General features: G+C 40.2%; 1 protein-coding gene across 2 annotated transcripts; it reads right to left on the reverse strand.

Moving 5' to 3' along the window:
- Nucleotides 1–251: 251 nt before the first annotated feature.
- Nucleotides 252–20,954, reverse strand: LOC116395838 (collagen alpha-3(VI) chain-like). Of its 2 annotated transcripts, XM_031870011.1 has the most exons (39): nt 18,468–20,954; nt 17,621–18,244; nt 16,824–17,405; nt 16,056–16,667; nt 15,591–15,925; nt 14,793–14,871; nt 14,530–14,675; nt 14,349–14,441; nt 14,183–14,236; nt 13,871–13,942; nt 13,749–13,775; nt 13,611–13,655; nt 13,369–13,422; nt 13,201–13,263; nt 12,658–12,723; nt 12,477–12,530; nt 12,349–12,384; nt 12,190–12,252; nt 11,864–11,926; nt 11,548–11,610; nt 11,161–11,223; nt 10,663–10,713; nt 10,177–10,212; nt 10,015–10,077; nt 9,698–9,760; nt 9,182–9,214; nt 9,026–9,062; nt 8,878–8,889; nt 8,285–8,778; nt 8,052–8,154; nt 6,929–7,630; nt 6,683–6,785; nt 6,530–6,585; nt 6,010–6,270; nt 5,715–5,801; nt 4,266–4,451; nt 3,138–3,197; nt 2,162–2,347; nt 252–914 (listed from the first exon to the last, which is right to left on the reverse strand). In XM_031870011.1, the coding sequence occupies exons 1-39, from the start codon at nt 19,072–19,074 to the stop codon at nt 874–876; spliced, it is 6,375 nt and encodes a 2,124-aa protein (XP_031725871.1). In that variant the 5' UTR covers nt 19,075–20,954; the 3' UTR covers nt 252–873. The 2 variants fall into 2 exon arrangements, with proteins under 2 accessions (XP_031725871.1, XP_031725872.1); XM_031870012.1 differs by lacking the exon at nt 4,266–4,451 and having other exon boundaries at nt 18,468–20,953.
- Between the last annotated feature and the right edge of the window lie 41 nt (nt 20,955–20,995).

The following is a 20,995-nucleotide window of genomic DNA, read 5'->3' on the forward strand; positions in this document are numbered from 1 at the left end:
CACACACACACACACACACACACACACACACACACACACACACACACACCTTTTAAAGGATGTCAAATATTGTTTGTTCTCCTCTGTAACTGTTTCTTGTGTTTAGGTCTTCATTCAAAACAAGGAAGAAAAGAATGAGTTGCTGATGTATATTAGAAAGTCTAAACTGTGTTTTTTTACCCCGGTACCCATGAAACACACATTCAGTAAAAACAAATGAAATAAAAAAATGTAAAAGCCTGACAAGTACATTCCATTTCTCAACAGCTGGAACTTTAATGTTTGAGTCAGTGGATCCAGAAGTGCACTTAACATTACATTAATGTTTGGTCATTGTCATTATAAAACCATAAACCACCATACAAGACTTGTGTAAACATTGCTGTGGATTCTGTGACTGTAAAATAGTGAAGTAATGATTCCACAGGGATCAAGTGTGTTTTAAAACAATATGAATCAATAAAAGTCAATGTTGCTATGTGAATGTGAAACGTAAAATACCCAATATAAAAGAAAGATGACTGCATTGAATAATGCCAGTCCTGCTTGTACTGATGTGTTACTTATCTCTGTCCAAGATATTCATATATGTTTCTTACTTAATTACAAAACTGTATGCACTGAACAACTGCCTTGGTAAAACAAACATACTCTGTAGCACCAGAAGGTTTAAACTAATCATGCAGCAAATCGTGTTGCCTTCCTTCTTGTTGTAAAAAAGGACTACTTCAAGAATTTGGGGGATAAAGTCCATTTTTTGTGGAATCCAGTGCAGCCACCATTGCTTTGGTATTACATCCTTACAGTATGGCCATTTTGGATGATTCTCCTCAGAATCCCCTAAACAGAGGGGCTAGCCGGCCATGCTTTGTCCTATGTTCTTATTGCAGCGATGACTCCTTGGTTGAGGGGTGCTGGTGATGAATGGAAAAGAAACACATGGTTAGCCATTTAACAAAGAGACTTCTTTACATGTTAACATTATATCTCTAACACATTTTCACTTTTGAATGACTCAAACTATCTTTTTATTTTTCATTGGACTGAGTTGCTATGGAGACTTAAACTTGGTGTAGTCTTTGATGCATGTTATCTCATTGCTTTTTTTAAAGTCTTTATTTTTAAGTATTCACATCCTTTGCTAATGTAGTACACTGTAAATGATTCTTGTTGTCTTCACAGTAATGTAACTGTATTCTCTAGTTTCTCACTGTAGAAGCTAAAGGTCACTGTACGTTTTTAATGCTGACTGACAACCACAAACCTCCATCTTCAGATGAAAGGCTGCCCTTAATTTCAGAGCAATATTTTGTATTTTTGTAAGTTTTGACATCAGAGTTCAGAAACGTTTCCTTGCGACAGACTGAAGGAGGTTTAATGGATATGGCTAGGGTAGGAACGTAGCTTTGGTTTCATCAAATCACTCGCTAGTGTCTGCTTACCAGGAACCTGCTCGATCATTAATATCTGGTGAGTGGTGAATCTTGATATTTGTTTTCAAACAAAAATTGGACATTACATAACGTTAGCCTAGAAGAACTACCTGTGACTCTGATGTTCTGTAACGTTACCAATAAATAACTGCTTATGTTAGCGTAGCATAGCATGTCATAACATGACACAGTTGATTTAAAAACGTTTGATAGTATATTTAGTCTGAAGACCAAAGTTAACTAAATGTTCTCTGTTATTTAATGGAGCCTTGAGTTTAGCTTTGAATGTTTGCATGTAACCTTAATCTTAGCAGGCAGTCTTTTTGATTTGATTTTGACTGGTTTTGCTGTTTTCTTTCGTCCACCAGGTGGCATCAGAATAACCATTATCACCATAGCCTGGCCAAGTAAGGCCCACATAAACTAATGGCATACAAGCCTATTTATACATTACCTGTTATTTACTTGTGTTTTGATCTACAACCTTAATCTGAGAAGTAACTAAAGCTGTCAAATGAATGTAATGAAGTATATAGTTGCAGGAAACAGAAATAATCAAGTCGAGTAAAAGTACCTCAACTTTGAGTAACTGTATTCAGTTATTTCCCAGCAGTGTGAACCCACAAACCGACTAATGGGAGACTCTTCCAGATGGAATGTGTAGAACTATTTAATTTGAGAATAACTGATCAGTGATAATGAGAGGTTACTATAATCCAAACATGTACCTGGTTTTCCGCAAGCCTTAACACACTGCTGATGCGTGTCAAAGCGGTTCTGGTTCCCACCGCAGCCTCCATACCAGAAGCGCGTGCAGCTCTTGCTGGAGGCATCGAAGTGCCACTTGAGGACAAATTTGGCACAAGTACCTTCCTCTTTGGGAAGCTGGCAAATGTCCACGGCTGTAGAGTCCGCTGTGAGAGAAGTGACAAATAACAATCAATGAAAGGATGAGAACACAAACTAATTGTTCACTGAATTGTTAAAAACTGAATTGTTAAAGCTGGACCCCATATATTTCAATTCCTTAAGGATTTATTCTTTTCCCCGTGAAGGCTTGCCAGAAAAGCTATGTTTTCTTTATGACCTTCAGGTAATATGACCTTCAGGTAACACAGGCTGAGTAATGGCAAATGGTCACGTTATGGGTGAAGTATTCCTTTAAATATAAACAACACTATGTGGTGCAATCAGCGGTAAATATACTATTACCATTATACGTAATAACTTGTAATGAAGAGATGATGGCAGCATTTTGCCAGTGAGCTGTTTGTGTTGTGGAATGGAAATCGATATTGGAATCAACTTTGTATTACTGTCATTATCTTGTGCCAATTAACTCCAACACTTAAGCAGTACCAAGAACTTGAAACAGCTCTGAATGAGGACTGCTGCCAAAAAAAAACAGCGAAGAAGGCTTTCCATTTATTTTCTCTAGCGCACTCCTGTGACAAAAGCATAACCTTCTCAGTTTTAAGGCTTGGCTTTGCGATTGTTCTGTCAGTCATTTAGACCCTCTGACGGTCAGTGGAGGAAGTTGGTGGGTTTCCAGTTGCATACAAAGGATTTATTGTTTAGTGAATTGAGCACAGTTTGTGAATCAAAGTCAGTTATGCCTTCAAAACGGGGAAGGAACAGTCATATAATACTCTTGGCCGACAGAAAGCTAGTCATGTTATTCAATGAGTGTAGATGAGATCTCACCAGGAGCCGGGAGGATCTCCACCTGTTCAACCTGCTGCACCTTTGGCTGAGGCTCTGGCACTGGAAACATGAAAGCATAAATGTGGTTTAATTAAGAAACAGACTTTTCACCAGCAGGAAAACTATCAAGAGGATTTTCAACACACTGCAATGTGGATTTAAATGACCAAAGATTACTCAGATGTAATCCTCATCTGTAACGAATTATGCACCGATTTATGCACGGATTATGCATCGGTAGTTTGCTTTTCTTTTCCTACTTTAATTTCCCAGCATACTTCTACTTCAGTATGAAGACGCAATCCACATTTTCCCAATACCTGATGTGATAAGTGAAGATTTTTAGGAAAATTAAGGAGTAAAATTCCTTAATCTTACATGCTAAGCCTTGCTCCCTTAATCATTTAATGTTGGAAATGTGCAGTCATTTTTGAAACAATGGGTCTTTGATTTTGCGCAAAAGCAAACAAAGCACGTGTCTCAATTTAGCCAACACACATGGATTTGTTTCGCTTGAAAGGCCAACTGTTGCTAGTAGATTTGATCAACTATAGCTAGCCAGCAGAAGCTAATGCCAAAGCTGCAGCTTTGTAAGTCGGTTGAAAACACACAAAGAGTCTTAAATATGCATGTGTTAGCTACAGACATGATAACGTGCTAAAAGACGTGTGAGCATCCGCACCAACTGGTGAGCCATGTGGGAGGCACGGAAACAAAGGAACAGAACTGTTTGTGTACTTACGAGTACAGACAGTTATAGTCGATATAAATAAATTGAAAATTGAAATGCTATTTTTGTCTTACATAATTGTTGGATGGTTAAACAGCTTACTGTAGAAAAACACGCCTTAACAAGCTAGGTAGTGGCTTGCTTTGAGGTTTCCATTGTTAAAACAGTATGCTTCACTTTTACAAGAGAAAAGGTTTCGAGAATGCGGAAGAACTGATGAGTTTGGCAAATTTTACAGTTTATTCTTTCCTCCTTTGTTTTTCTTTTTTCTTTTAGCGAACAGTCTTTGTAGGTTTTGAATCTGGACTTCAATTTCATACTATGCTGCGTTATATCACGCCATCACACCAGGCGGCGTCACATTCCCCTCAGAGGGCCTGGCACTGATGACAACTTACCTGACCTCGTGCAGTTTTTCAAGCAGAGGGCCTCAGTGTCGAACCTATTGTCATTGCCTCCACAACCTCCATACCAGAACCGGGTACAGATCTCGTTCATTCTGTCAAAGAACCACTTAGCCTGATAGTCTTTGCACGGCATTCCAGGGTCATAGTCAAGTGAGCATGGGTCTGCAAATTCATTGACTAGAACATGCAAAAAGAAAAAGAACAACAGCAGTGATGGACGACAGACAGAGAGAGAGAAGATGAGTTTGTGTTAAGATTAAATGAACAACTATATGAGGCATACAGCTGCTACTGAAACAGGTCTAATGGAGTTAAACGAGTCTTAGAGCTGAAATAGTTCATTCTCATAATGCAAAGAGAACAGCATTCAAAATGGCACAACATCCTTCAGAGGGATTAGGCTACTGGCGTTATTAGGAGTTTGGACGTTCAGAAATGAGGCAGTCAGTAGAAAGAAAGAGGTTGGAGTGTAGGTTTTCATTGGTGAATTAGAAAGTTAGTTATAACTACAGCTACTGTTATGTTAGTTCATTTCAGTTATAAGATCTACATGGCTGTATTGTCCATGCATGTGACCAATCCCAGAAATCGACCCAGAAATATGTCATCACAGCTATTTATGATAAAAACAATCCATCAGCTGAATTGTCTGTTAATTCCTTTCTGGGACAGTATTGTGTGAACTGCAGGGTGCAAATGAAAGCAGCTCACACTGGGTTATCAAAGTGGAGCACTCCCTGACAACTTTTTAAAAATGAAGACAGCATTGCCGCCCTTATAATCACAAATTAATGATACTCGGGAAGGTGATTTTCGGCCTGTATATGTTCTCATATCCCAGTTATGCCTCAAGTGTACTGTCTTCTAAGAAACAGCAGCTGTAAGGCTTCACTCCTAAAATATACACACACTCTGTAAATCTTCTTCATTGCTTCTATTTTCCCCACTAACAAGAGGCATTTTTCTCCAAAGTGACGCGGAGAGTGCAACCTCGACCCTTTTGTTCGTCCCAACATTTTAAGAGAAAGATTAAATCAAACCAAGACCCTGTGAATTTGAGCAGTAGATTTGGCACGTTTTCTTGAATGACTCACACGATATCTTGGCATGTAGGCCTACCAGGGAGTTAATTAAAACGCCCCTTGTGGAGTGTTTGAGTTGAAATATTGCTGCATTACAGCATCTCACTTTTTTGCATTTATGTTCTTTCAGTTAAAGCATCAGGGATTATTTATATGACTGACACTCTGCCTAGGAAACATTGCCAAATACAAACACACCTGCATCAGGTAAATATTGAATGGATTTGTGCTGAAAGTTCAAAGACTGCTAAATAACAAGTTATGCAGGTTAAAAATTACAGAATAAAGGTCAGAGCAGAAGAAAAAAAAACATTATGTACACTCCAACACGCACGCATATGTATGAGCGATCACTCACCAGTTTGTGGTTTGTCCAGCGGTTTGGTATTTACAGTCCTGGGGCTGTGGTTGGCTGGCTTATGCTCTGGCTTGTGATCTGCTGCTTCTGTGAAACCATCAGTGAAACCATCAGTCATGGAACAGTTTTAGCTTCACTTAGCTTTTGTTTATGTATTTGCATCTAACCCCCCAACCCCCCCCCCCCCCAAAACAAACAAACAAAATAGAACGCAGTAAAGGAGTAAAAAAAGGATCACGGTGTTTTCAAAGAAGAGAGAAAATACACACTTTTGTAGATGCGTTTATGGACTTACTGGTAGTCATGATGCCTTTGCGGGTGGAGACAGTTTGACCCTCTGCAGTGTGGGCGGTGACCACAGCATGGTATGTTTGGGCACTCTCTAAGTTGTCCACGGAAAGCTCTGTGCCCGACACGTTGGTCTTCAGCACCAGAGCGTGGTCATGCAACCGCGTCACCACAACCTCAAAGTAGACGAAGAGCTTGAGGTCTGGGCTGGTCCAACGCAATTGCAAGCTGCTGGATGTGACGTTAGAGACGTGCAGCTCATCTGCATCTGGGGGGGGGGGGTAAAGCAGTGTCATGTTAGGACGATGCACAGTAAATTCACTTGTTGACACTTTGCAGAAAACAACAGTTGGATAGTAGCTGTTGTGGATAAATATCAGTGTGACTACGATAATGTAATTTTTCGTGTCGAGTCCTGATTTTAGAGGTGATTTTTCAACACAGTTAGCATTTAGCTATGCATGACTCACATTGAAGAAAAACAGTAACAACCCGTCCACATCCTACTTTAGTACATCTGCACTTACCTTTGTGCTTTCTTTGATGAACTGCTTGGTGGTTTTCATGATGTTTCTGATGTTTCCTATAAATGTACCAATAAATAGCAAATTAAACCATCAATGTTTCCAACAAATTTACAGAAACCAGTGACTTGGCTTAAAATATTAATAATAACTTACTCCTGTTGTTGTGATGATGTAAAGGGGTTTTTAAGTGGTTGGTCACTCTGGAACCACTTGCAGTTTTTGGAGACTTCAGGAGACATGTAGAAAGCATTTTCAACTGAAAAGAAAAATAACATAGAACACAGGATGTCAGGTTTAGCTAATGCAATAACTGGCATCAAGCCTAAACTAGTAAGTATAAAAGTGTTTGCAAAAAGGCAATCCAACCGATTGATTGAAAGGTATCCAGCTTGGACTTACTGCTGATATACTTTGGCAAAAGCTGGCCGAAGGTCTGGATGTGTTTGTCGTAAAAGTGTGAGACGCTGTCCAGCCGCTTGAAGAAGACATCTGACGGCTCACTGGCCATGCGTGACAAGACACGGGCGTCTCCAGCACTCAATTTCTGACCCACACCCACGATGACCAGGAAGTAGCCTCTGCACTTGATCTCAGTGGCAACATGCACCAGCTGCTCCTCTTCTTTTTCCACACTCCCTGTCACAAAGAGCATCAGCACTTTCCTGTCACGGTGGAGAGGCGCCTTCTCAAACACCTGCTCCACTGTCGATTCGATAGCCGCTGCCAGTGCCCGGCCACCCTCTAACTGCGGTGTCTTCTCCAGCAGAAATTTGACAAAGTCCTGAGCTGAGTGGTGCTCGGTCAAACCAATATCCACATGGATGGGGGAGCCAGTTTTGTTGTGGATGAACCCGTAAGGTGCTTGCTGGATCACGGACACCCTGGCGTGGTTAACGGATGATGTGGGATTTGACGACACTTGGAGATGCTCCACTATGTGCGCGATGTAACGCTTAATCTCGGTAAAGACTGTTGGGTAGGTAGACTCAGAGCTGTCGATGACGAAAGCCATGTCGATGTCCACGTCTGTGGTGGAAGACCTCCGATCTCGACTGGCCAATGGGGGAACATAGTCACACATTCGGTCCGGAGAGCAGATGTCTGAAAAAGGAAAACACATAATGCATTCTTACTGTCATTGCTACAAGAAGGTAATGCATTTCTAACTATTAAAAAAATATATTGGGATTCTGTTTAAGCGAGTGTAGTACCCTGGGATGTCCCACAAGGTTAAAATATACTATGATTGGAGATAACCTTTCAGCATTGTATCTGTGTTTACTGTGTTTTTAATATTTACATGGGATAAAATAACGAATAATGCAACTAATAATAATAAAACAACTATTGCTTGTGTGAAACAACACATCTGGTTTAAAATCTGATCAAGACAATCTTTAAAAAAGGGTATTTTTCAGTGAAAATGTGAAAGAAATTGTACATTATAATAATGATAATATTAATAAAAACAATAAGACATAACTGTGGTGATATTATTAGTGCATAAACATAGAACTCTTACCTAGGCAGACATGGCAGTTCATCACCTTCTGAATGACTGAGTTGTACTGTGCACTTCCAGCGTTGGGAAGGACAATCACTTGAGCCAGTGCTGTGTTGTTGACCTGGTACATGAAAAATATTTAAATACAATACACACTGTCATTTTCTTCTCTGGAAACAGACACTGTGCATATGCCTTACAAACAGATGTACTTCAAAGTTCCCCTATGAGTTATAGGTTTGTGGGTTTACCTGCAGTGCTCTGCTGAGAGCTCTGTCCTCGCGAGGGACCAGGAACAGAGTGGCGATTCCAGCGTCATGGAGGCGAAGAGCTGCATTGGTAACTGCTCGTGCCTGACCGACTGTTCCGCCGACAAGGAAGATGGCCACCTTCCTCATGAGAAAGCCGCTGCGCACTCTCTTAAAGGTGTTCTGGGCCACAAAGCTCATGGCCGTCTCCAAGCTGCGCTGCTTGCGGGTTTGCAGGGTCTGCAGGCCCTCGATGCGCTGCAGCAGGGCACGTTTCTTCATTGCATCAGCGAACCGAACTTCAGTGGTCACTTCGTTGTTGTACAGGGTTAAAGCAACACGGGCTCCTCTTGGACAGTTACTCTCGGAGATGGTGATGTCTCGGACTAGGCGCAGCACTGTGTCACGCATATTGTTGAAGGCCGGGCGACCGACACCTTCAGAGGCATCCAGGGCAAAGGCCAGCTCAGTGGGGTAGAGCGGGCATTCCTGCTGACCTAATGGTGTACACATAGAGCATTTTGTTCTCTGTAGAGTAGTGCGTACAGTACAAAATCATCTGTTATTATCTGAATAATACGATTTTTTGCACTTACCATAACAGCAAGCTGGTAGAAAGAAAGGAGGAAAACACGGTGAGACATTATTGTGTTACTGTACACAACACATGATTATCATTGCTTATTTTTGTTGTCGCGGAACAGCATTATTGGTACTTGTTGTCATACTTATTATTATACTTACGACAGTTTTCTCTGATCTTCTTAACGAGGTCACATTGCTGAGGACAAGCAGACATTTGGAGAAAAATGTTGAAAGATTTTGATCACAGGCACCAGCGATGACTTTTGCTCTGATCATTCAATACAATTTAAAACAATTTCATATACAAGCACATACCACAACTCCTGGTCCTCTCGGTCCTTTCTGACCCTATGGGGACAAAATCAGTTGTGTTGGAACAGCTGGACTTCACGAGAATAAAAATCTATTTCTTTTTTATACTTGTTTACACAACACCATTATTTCAGAGAAATAACACTAAGAACTTAACAAAATTACATTGTGTAGTATAAACAGTGTGTTATAAGTCTCTTTTTTGGGGTATTTTGTACTTTTATTTGACAGTGTGGAGAGAGACAGGAAATGTGGGGTGGGAGAGTAGAGGAATGACATCCAGCTATTGATCTGGCCAGCCGGGAATCGACCAGCGTTCTTGCTGCTCAGGGCAGCCTAACCATCAGGCCACCCACATCATGAGTTTGAGTGATGAGACTCCATGAGAAAACTCAATCTAAAGCAGACCACTATAGATAGTGTATATTGTAAATCAAAACTACAAATATTCTGCATCGGTGGCGTGTCATCTGAGTTTACTCAGCTTATAAGCGAAGGGTAGAATTTTATGTTGCTTACATATGGCCCAGGATATCCAAACTCTCCATTCTGTCCGGGTGTGCCAATATTCCCTGAGACACCCTGTAAAGAAAAAAGAGAAAAATAATTCACTTTAGTTCAAAAAGGAGCTTGACTTCAAAATATTTATGCTTGTAGACCACACACTAAAAATCTGAAACAAAACTTCCAAACCAGTCCTCTACCGTATCACACAAAACATATGTGTCCAGTGAGGCTTAGTGTTGGAGGATTTTGCCAAGTGATACCCTAAAGGTGTGTTACATTTACATTATATGCTCATTTTGGCCAAATCTAAGGAGGGTCTGAAAACGTACCCTCTGTCCAGGATTCCCTCTGCGTCCAGGTCCGCCCTTGGTGCCGGAGTCGCCACCTGCTCCCTGAAATGATGGAAGGACAGAGAATGCAAATAACCGGAATGTACTATAATTTCAGACTTCTGATGAAAGTTCACTTCCGGTGTCAAAATGTTCTATTACCTTTGGTCCTTGGAATCCTGGGAAGCCCACATCACCCTGAAGAGGAAAATGCATTAACACTATTATAATACATGGCATTCATTAAACAGTATTATTTGTGTCATTATTGTCCCATTGAATAAGTGTATAACTGCATTTATCTTGACATTTGTAATAGTGGTTCACTGAGAATGGCATCTTTACATGGGCCAGAGCCATGGAATTATTTTGTGCTGTTCAGCCCCACAGAAGGAATGTACTGTAGGCGTGTATAGGTAAAGACTTTATACGTCTTAATCGACAATTGGAGTTGGTCTATCAGCTATACAACTCCCTCTTATCATCATTCTTTTTACTTCTGTTTGTGATTTTAACATTCTCTTCATTCAATTTCTAAAATATCCCTGGATATTTGAGACTAAATCAAATTTTAAGGTTAACGTAAATCAAACTGAAGACACATCTTCTGATTACCATGCGCGCTACTAGAGGTCAGAATTCACTTGCCTTTCTTCCTGGAGGCCCTCCGATGCCAAACCCATCTCTACCATCTTCACCCTAGAGAGCAAACAAGAACAAAAACATGCAAAAACAATTGGTTCTCTTTGTAAAGTGCACTGAAATCAACTGCATACATGCTTGGTAGTTAAAAGGACCCCCCTCCTCTCCCCTTTATCCTAACAGAGCAGCATTGTTACGTTATAATATGTAATGTTATGGTACATTCAAGACAAGGAATGAAATCCTTCTCAGCAAAAACCCAAATTCCTTAATTAAAAACACAATGCATACACTTTCAGATATAAAAGTCACAGCGGCTTTAAATCACAAATTTGATGATTATCTAACCATCTACTGTATTTAAAATATAGACCATTGGTTCCATAAGCAACACTACCAACCATGTGAGTCTGATATCTTTTGAGGATGGAAATTTCTTATTTTGCTCCTTTTCACCAGTTTTACTTTATGGTACATGCAAAGTATATGTGGTTTCATTCTTACAGACTCTCCACGGGGACCAAGAGGTCCAATAACACCCTTGGGTCCTGGCTCTCCTGGTTCACCCTGCAAAGGCAAAGAGATAACCAGATACAGAGAATGAGACAGAGACTGAAAGATAAATAAAAAGAGAATGTCAAGTCATCAAATAAAGAGTGAGATATTTCTTTAGGGCACTTTCTATTGATTTAATTAAGCAACTATGCTTTTCATGCAGTAGATCCAAAGCACAGCCTTCATGTTTTCTTATCCTCATTTGTTTGCTCAAATAGACTACACATGTGTGTCTAGTATTGTGAGAGAGCTAGGATTAGGCCAGTGTGTTTATTAATATAACAAGTCTGTTATGGAAGAACATAAGTCACGCCAGATCATTTTCCCACTCAATACCTTGCGACTAAGAGCTCCTCTTCTACCCTTATCTCCACCGAGACCTGGACTACCTCCGGGACCCTAGGAAACAAAACATTAGGATGTTAGTCACATGATTTTCAGTCAGTTCAGAGAGTGTCCCATTGCAGTTCCGAAGTGTGGTAGACACAAGTTATTGCTTATTTGTGAAATTATATTTTAATATGTCTGCTCTGCGTGCTCTATTAGGCATTTTACCATTTAAAACTGATGCTGGTTGTAAATGTGAGCCATAAATATATATGACTTGACATAGCAAAATATTTTCTTTAATAAAATAAACAGGTACACTCACTCTGGGTCCAGGGTTTCCATCTTCTCCTCTGGGTCCTGGTGCACCGTTTGGTCCCTGTGGACCCTTAAAAACGACAAACCAAACATCGATGATGCACCAGTTTCTTGCATATCAGAGTTGGACTTCCAACCCTCAAGTAAAAAATGAACACACATCTCTAGATATAAACATCAGTCAAAGTCCAGTCAAAACTATTTGTTATATTGCTGATGCTGCCATGAAAAGTATTAATGGTAATGACAACAACCAACATAAAACATGCTTTGGCAAGTGCATTTGTAGATTGAATAATCTGCCAATTGCCGTGAAAAGAATGACAAACTTACTCTTGATCCTCCTATACCAGCTTCTCCCTGAACACCATCAGCTCCTGGCTTTCCGGGATTACCCTTAAAAGTCATGAGCGCAGCAAAATGTTATTACCATTACAAGAGTTACTGCAATACGAATTAAACAATGTATGTTATCACCAAAAAGGGACTTACAGCCTTTCCAGGCGGGCCTCTTCTGCCACCAGCTCCCTAATGAAGTGGGAGCAGAAATCTTGATTAACAAAAAACAGTGGCAAGTCAGTATTTAGCAAAGACAATGAAGATGTGGTAAGATTGTTTACCCCTCTTCCGAGTTCACCGGGGCCTCCCTTCTGTCCATCCTCACCAGACTCTCCCTGTCATGTCAGAGCAGATATCACAATAAAACAAACGCATACAAACACAACCAACCATGTCATGTTGAAAAATGCATTGGCAGGATTGTTTTTCTATAACAATACAATGTGTGAAGAGGGACATTACCGCTGGACCAGCATCACCGGGGTCTCCTTTAGGTCCTTCGCGGTCGTTATCTTTTCCACTTGTACCCTATTAGACAGATATTCCTTTTTCAATTTTCAACTACATTCAAACACTCTAAAACACAGACCAAGAACGTGTTCCTATGTCTACAAACTACCTGGGACAACAATGGCATGCTGAGGGAGGGATGCACATACTAAATTATCAGACACCACAATCTGTTACTGCTGGCCACTGTTGGGAGCCCAGCTCAACGGCATAAAGATAGTGGCCAATAAGGAATGGATGAATATAACTTCATGACTCAATCCAAGCTGGTCTGGAAATTCTTAACAGGTTATTAGTCATTTTGACTCTATGTTCATGTACTGTGTGTGCATGCAAACACATTTACAAACAATCGAGTAATGCACATAACATTCCTCAATAATCTGCCCAAATCAGTTCAATAATAATGTTTTTATTGTTTAACACAATACGTTGTTTGATTGATTCAGACATGACAATGTAAATGGCACTATACCCAGTTTCCATAATACTCACAGGGTCTCCTCTGATTCCCATTTCTCCTCTGTCTCCTCCTTGTCCTTTGGTACCTTTGGGACCCTAAAAGCAGTAAATATGCTTAGTGAGCATTTATCAGCACTAACCATTTGAGATTTTTAAAGAACAAAAGCTTTTCTAAAGCTAAAATTGCATCTAGTCACTCACTCTCCAGCCAGGGTTTCCGCTCTCTCCCGAGGGTCCAGCCACTCCACTTTTACCCTGAAAACATACAGCAGATGCCAATTAAACCCCACAATCATGTTCCACCAGTTCACACTCACATGTGTTTGCCACATGAACTCATTGGTGCCACACAGCTTAAGACGAGAAGCAACCATATATGATTCTGTTTGATTTATTACATATTAAAGAAATGGACTTAAAATCTAATACAACAGAGAACTTACGTCTTCTCCATTGATTCCATCAAGCCCAATTTCTCCAAAGTCTCCCTGCAACACAGGGATTAGCCGTTGGTTAATCAGTAGCCTTTTTTATTTGATCTAATAATGGAGACTTTGAAGAAAGTAAGAAAAAATACTCACCTTTTCTCCTGAGTACCCACGAGAACCCTGAACAAAAGAAAAAGATAGTGTCACACCACTGTATTAAATAAATCAAAAAAATAAAATGAGTTGAACGTTACAGTTCATATCAAAGCCTTTACCTTTACACCTCTTTGTCCAGGACATCCCTGGAAACCCTGAGTTCCATTCACACCAGGAGGACCTCTCTCTCCCTGTCATTACAGGACAATAAAAAAGACAATGAAATACTGTGACAAAATATAGGAGGGATGCAATATGAAGGAACATAAAGTGATGGGGGGGAAAAAAACATTGAAAGTACATCTTGAAACCAGAAAATATGATTAAACAGCAGTTATAGATCATGACAGTTTACAGCAGGTGTCTGAAAGGTTCTCATGGAAAAAATGTCAGACTGTTATTACATATGTAAGAAAGATCTTCAAACTTACAGGTCCACCCTCATCTCCAGGATGTCCTTGGCTTCCTGGAGATCCTGGAGCACCCTGAAAGACAAAACAATAAAGTATTAGCCTCTGATAAACAATTATTGTCCGGCATAATTAAAGGCAAGATCTCAAAAAATATATATTTTCTATTCTTTTTGACATTGACTACCTTAGTTGCTGAGAGTCCAACTGCTCCTCGGTCTCCTCTGGTGCCACTGCATTTGCATGGCACTGCACAGCACTCCCTCTCTGCAATATTGTCCTGCGCAGCAAAATAAAACAAATATTGAGTGATTCAAGAGGAAAATAAAAGCTCATGAAAGTCTTTCGTCTCACTGATTAGTACTCACCAGTTCTTCCATTAGCTCATAGTCCAAGTCCATGATATTGAGTCGTAAAGGTCTGGTGTACCTGAATCCCCGACCAAATTCCAGCAGCAAAGCTTCCTCAAAGTTGGGCACCCGCTCCAGCCCGACCAGGATGAAACTGTTCACTCCTGTTTTACAGATATTCAGGAAAATGAATTACTTCTGAATATAATATTGTTATAATTTCCCAGAGGTTTAAGGATAAATAGCCATGAAGGGCCATTTGTACGATATCATCTTTTTACCTGACAAATGAAGCTCGTCAACTCGCTTTTTCAATTCATCGAATGGGCTGTCAATACCATCAGTAAGATGAACGATAACCTTAAGGGGAAAAACACATTTCAGTTCCTGTTTTTCTGGTCATGATCCCGATCCAAGCACTTTAATATTAGGTATGTGCGGATACAGATTCAAACCTACACTTTTATGCATCTAAATGTCGATTAAATATTTATCTGACAATTAGAAATAACAGCTGTGGATTTCTAAAGTTGGATCAACGTATTTTTCATGAGCAAATTTATCTAAATACTAAAGGTTCTCGTTCAAAACTATTAAATTGATTATCTTAAATTGATATGATATGAATGAAGAGTAACTCGGGGAATACGAACTGACTTGACACAATCCGCTAAAGAGGAGAAATATTACTCTGTTGTTGGAACCAAAGAAACACTCAGTCTGCTCTGATTGTACAGTGTGAAAGAAGAACCTCCACTCTGTAACAACAAATTATCTTTGACAAGTACAGAGACAGCCTTACAGAGAATAATTTCAGCAGAGAATGGGCAAGTTTCACTTTGGCCAGCCATCATGTTACTCACAGAATTAATGTTAATTAGCAGCTGATATGACCAGCCATCGACAATAGCAACAGCCAGTGCTGGCTAAAAATGAATACTGCTACTTGGATGTTTTGTACACTGCCCTTTGCTAATGAGAAAGAGATAGTTAAGGTTGGATATTAGAAATATTATGTTTTTTTTGCAATGTCATTTTGGCTTGGGACATTTCTAAATTAAACGGATTACGTAACCAACCTTGACAACGTCGTCCTGTCTGGTTTTGAACCTATTGGTGTAAGCTGAGATGGTCTTGCCATTGAGGACAAAGGGGCCACGACTCTGTAGGGCTTTGAACTCCTCAAAGAGCGTATCAGCCTTGTCTGTGAAGTCCAGCTGGATGGGCTCAGAGGCTGAGTCTAGGGCCAGCATGCCCACTTGCACAGAGGGAATCTGCCCAGATGAGCAACTGATAGCTGCCATTTTGGAAATTCTTTTCAGAATGGCATCAACCTTCATCCGGAGGTTGGTCTGAGCACTGAAGATGTCCTGGGCAGAAACATCAAAGCCCACCAACACCTCTATGCTGCAGGCTGTAAAACAAATCATGGCATTTTTGTGTGAACCACAGAAAACATGGGGAAACTGAAATGTAATTACAAGTTGCAAATTAAATGTGTACAAGGTCCATTTGCAAGTAAACAGTAATGCCATGTCTCTTACTTTTAGAAGGTTCCTGCACACCAACACACAGACTCCCTTTCACTTCATCATCCAAAGTCTCCAGGATTTGCTCATTGAGCTCTGAGAGTTCCAGAAAGGTGCGTGCTCTAGCCACAGTGGAAGACTCACTTGCTAAGTCTTCTAACTCATTCTCAATGTCGCCCACTCCTACAGCAAATACTCTTACACCTTTTTTCTTCAGACCAAGGGCTGCTGATTTGCCATCATCAGCTGAGCGTCCTCCAGTGAGAACCATTAGGATCTGAGGAGTGCCCTCATCCGTCCTGCTGCCTTTTTCTTTGGTAAAGTGAACATCTTGAACGTGGCGAATGGCTGCACCAGTGTTGATTCTACGTCCACCTTTGTACTCTGCTCGGACAATGGCACTTAAAATGTCCTGCCTGTTCTGGTATGTATTGAGATAGAAGACATCAGTCACATCTGTGGCATAATGTGCCAGGCCGATCCGCAGGTTGTCTCTCTCGTTGAAGAACAGATCAATTAGGTTGTTAATAAACAACATCACTTCATTGAAGTGTTCCCTGCCTAAGTTAATGGAGCCATCTACCAAAAACACTATATCAGCTTTTTTGGGTGGAGGCAGGCCGGATGCTATGAGAAGGAAGATAAGATATTGATGAGGACAGGGTGAAAACAAAAGAAGAACTTGAGAAAAATGTATTCAATATATTTTAGCATTATTAGACCATATTTAGGTAAACTGTGTTATCTAAGTATCTGTTATATGTATAAACGTTTTTTACAAACCTGTGGGTGGTTCCTCTGTAATGGTCCCACTCAACCTGTCAATAACCCCTGGCTTGATTGCTGGCAAGCCAGGGAAGTCAGCAACCTGGAAGACATCAGCTGAGGTGGTGGCTATTTGGGTTAGCTGCCTTGTGTCGGCATTACCAGCTCCAACACCAATGCAGTTGACTCGGGCACCCTTAAGCAGAGGTCCATAGATGGAAACATCTTGGGGGGAACGTCCACCTGTGAGAACCACAAGATGCTGGGAGGCCTCTTGACGAACTCCTGCAGCAGGTTTTAACTCCCTCTGTATAACATACTCAATGGCATCAGCCAGATTTGAAGACCGGCCACCAATCTGACGAAGTCTTTTGGTGGCAGAGACAACAGCTGGCTTGTTGTTGTGAGTGTTGAGTGAGAACTCTGTTTTAACTCTATCTGCATACTGGACAATCCCAACACGCACTTGATCAGGCTGCACGTCGAGTTGTTGGACAATGTTGAGGATGAAGTCACGGATATGCACAATGCCTTCAGAACCTGTAGTGTCTGAGCCATCAATAAGGAAAATGATGTCCTTTCTCCCAAGATTTAAATTGTCTGCAAAATAAGCACAAAAAAGAGAAAGGGAGGTATAGTTTATTTTGAAATTTATTAGAAAAGGAATTATGCATTTAAAAAAAAACCTCTACCACTATAACTCTTTTTTAATTATATGAGCAATGTAAAACAAATAATGCATATTTCAGTTACTGTTTTGAACATTTACATGTTGAAGTTAACTTTAACTGAATACATACAAAAGTATTTCTTACCTAAGTCCACTGACGGACGAACATAACTCCTAATGATGTCATCGGTGGATATTGTTTGGACTGAATCAATGAGCTGCGACTCCACTCTTGGAAGCTGCTGGAAACTGTCAACTGTATATACCAGTTCAGGCTTCAGGGAAATCTGTCTCAGTTCATCAGGGTCGGCATTTCTTGAACCAATGGCAAGAGGTGCAACCTGGTTTCTCTTAAGTTGTTCAGCTGCAGCGGATACATCATCTGTAGACTTGCCACCTGTAACTAGAATGAGGAACTGGGGCACACCATCCTCAATGCGGCTTCCCGCTGACCTCTGGTAGATGTTTCTATAGACCCACTCAAGAGCACGACCTGTGTTTAGACGGTCCCCACCTTTGCTTCGAAGTTTCGTCACAGCCTGGCGTACCTCATCTTTGGTGGAGAATTCATTCAGAAGAAATTCTAGCTTCGGTGCATCACTGTACTGTACCACTGAAATTCGGACCTTATCCAATCCTACATCCAGCTTCTCCACAACTCTTCTTATCATTTCACGGATGGAAGGGAACTCACTACGCACCGCTGTGGTGCCATCTATCAGAAATACAACGTCCCTCTTTTCTCCTCCTGTGGGTGCTGCTGTGATTACTGCTCAAAAAGAATGCAAGCACAGCAATAATTTGTGATTATTAACTTCAGAGTTTCTATTATATATAGAGAACATGCAGTATGACTGAAAGAGTCAAATATTGTTTCAGAGTAAGTCACAACAAGACCAACATATACTGTAGTAAGGTATGTAGGGTGGGGTGTGTGAAAATGAATTTAAACTGAAAATCTGAATTTAAACAATTTAATTGAGTAAAATTACCATCAATGGTTGGGAATACTGGACGCATCCTGGTGATGTCATCATCTGACAGCTCGGTGAGAGTGGTGATTAAGTTTTCTTGGACTGTGTACAGGCCAGGAAGGTCATCGATAGTGAAGGCAAAGTTAGGCACGTATGACACCACCTGAAGCTCTCTAGGGTTAACATCCCTGGTCCCGATGCTGAAGGGAAGAACTCTAGATTGTTTGAGGGAAGATGCTGCACTACTGATGTCATCTGTTGAAGATCCACTGGAGACGACAATTACAAACTGCGGTACACCCTCTTGCTTCCTGCTACCGCGTGTCGCTGTCAGAACATCCTGACTGACGAACTGCAAGGCCTGACCCAGGTTACGTTGTCTTCCTCCTCGCTGCCTCATTCCCCTGACGGCTTGCAAAACACCTTCTTTAGTTGTATGTGTGTTCAGAAACATGTCAGCTTGAGCAAAGTCACCATACTGGACGACACCAATCTGTATCTTATTCTCGCCCACATTGAGACTCTCTACAACCTTGCGGATAAAGTCCTGGATGATAGGAAATTCCCGTCCAACACCATCAGATCCATCAACAAGGAAAACAACATCCTTCCGGGGGCCTTGCATCGCAGCTGAAAGACAGAAAAGGTAATATTGTTATAACCTAATTGAGAAATGATCAAAATATGGAAGAAAAGGTTGATAGAATATTACAGCAGCAATTATACACCCATGTTTGATAGCCTCTTAACAGATTGTTGGACTCCTTCTTGACTTGTTAACATAGTGAAAAGTTTAGCCCATAATTTGTTCCCAAACAATTTGTGGTAATCTGATGCATATTCAGGAGGCCATTTATATTTTCTCCAAACTTTTTCTCTTTCTCTTTCTCTTCCTCATTAAATGAGGACCTTGTAGACTGTGGGAAAGAATGTCTTCTTACGGCATGAAATTTGGATAAAAATGAATGAAAGTTAAATTAGTTGAAAATAGCAATGAGACATAGAGAATGTAACGGATGGCAGAATAAGCTTGTCACATCCAGCCTACATCTCACAACTTCAATTTTTGTCACTGTATACTATAAATCATTTACACAGAGAAGTCTGAGCCAGCCAGCAGGTAGCCAGATCAATTTTCTCACACTAACAAATTCTAAAACTTGTGAACCCACTCAAAATGTAAGTGCTGTAGTTATAAGCTGAAGGACTCAGCAAGTACAATATGCTGCTGCTGTGATCTTAGCAGGAACTGATGATAACATCAATACAAAACTTACATTTTACCTACTTTGCAATAGCTGCTTGTGTGCATTAAGAATGATCTTATGTTAATGCAAGATCTATTATATCAGGTATTCCATCTTCTGTATCTATGAGCTAGAGCTAATTCTTCGTAAACAACAACCATCTCCATAGTCTAAACTGGCTCCAAAAGTATATGGAGGTCCCAGATCTTAAATGCTTTACTTTATTTTTATTGTATTGTATCAGCATTATACTTGCTATTTTCTGCTGTTGTATATTTTTCATTTACCATGACAAGGGAAAATTTCTGCTGAATGAAAACTTTCTAATCCATGACAAAAAAAACACAATATTTTTCTCGTATAAATTAACACTTGTAAACATTATAATGTTCCTTTAATTTGAATAGGGGAAGAACTTTGTGTTGTTACTTTTCTGGACTTCAGTCCCTATTATCAGTGCAAGGAAACATTATTTATCTTGTCTATATCCCATTGTGCATCAATTAAAAACAAAATTAGCAAATAGAAATGAAAAGAATTTTGGATGGTCATTTCAAAGAACTGCTTAAATGTGGAAGTACAGGCTTCTTGATAATGTGACGAGAAATTTAAATAATATTAAAATTGTTCTTTTCTCGATAGAAAATAATTTTACTAAGAGATTGACACAAATGGTGGATGTGAGTACCAATATAAAAAAATCTAAAAGGGAGAATAGGAATATGATTAAAAAGAACATTATGAATATAAATAAGATAAGAAGAAAAGAAGAGAAAGGAAAGAATGCCACCAAAGATATCCTTGTGTGAGTTTGTGAAAATACTCATTGTTTTCTTTGTTTGAGACTCAGACTCAAGAATGTCTTTAGATCAAGTATAGATTCATTGATGAAGAGCACAGACTTTTTGAATGTAAACTTTACTTGACCAAAAGGAAGTCCTTTTTTCTAAGCCAAACACATTTGGGCGAGTTCTCTCTATAAAATGACAGATAATAATACATTAAAAACAAATTATTACAATATACTAAAACATCAGCAGCAGTATGTGCAAAAGGACTGGGTGAAGTGTAAAGTACACAAATAATAATGAAGGAAGGATCCCTTTCCCAGGACTGAAAAGACGTGGCAAAATGGATGTTAACAAACTGCTGATGAAAACTGATATTTTAAGACTCAGTCACTTTCTCACCAGTTACTGTTGGAGTCACGGGCGTGGCCCTCAGTAGCACTGTGCTTATTAGAGAGAGGAGCTGTTCTTGGACATTCTGGAGGTCAGTGAACTCAGACACTGAGAGAGT

This window comes from Anarrhichthys ocellatus, unplaced genomic scaffold (assembly GCF_004355925.1).
Source record: "Anarrhichthys ocellatus isolate YVR2014 unplaced genomic scaffold, GSC_Weel_1.0 scaffold50, whole genome shotgun sequence".
Classification (NCBI taxonomy): Eukaryota; Metazoa; Chordata; class Actinopteri; order Perciformes; family Anarhichadidae; genus Anarrhichthys; species Anarrhichthys ocellatus.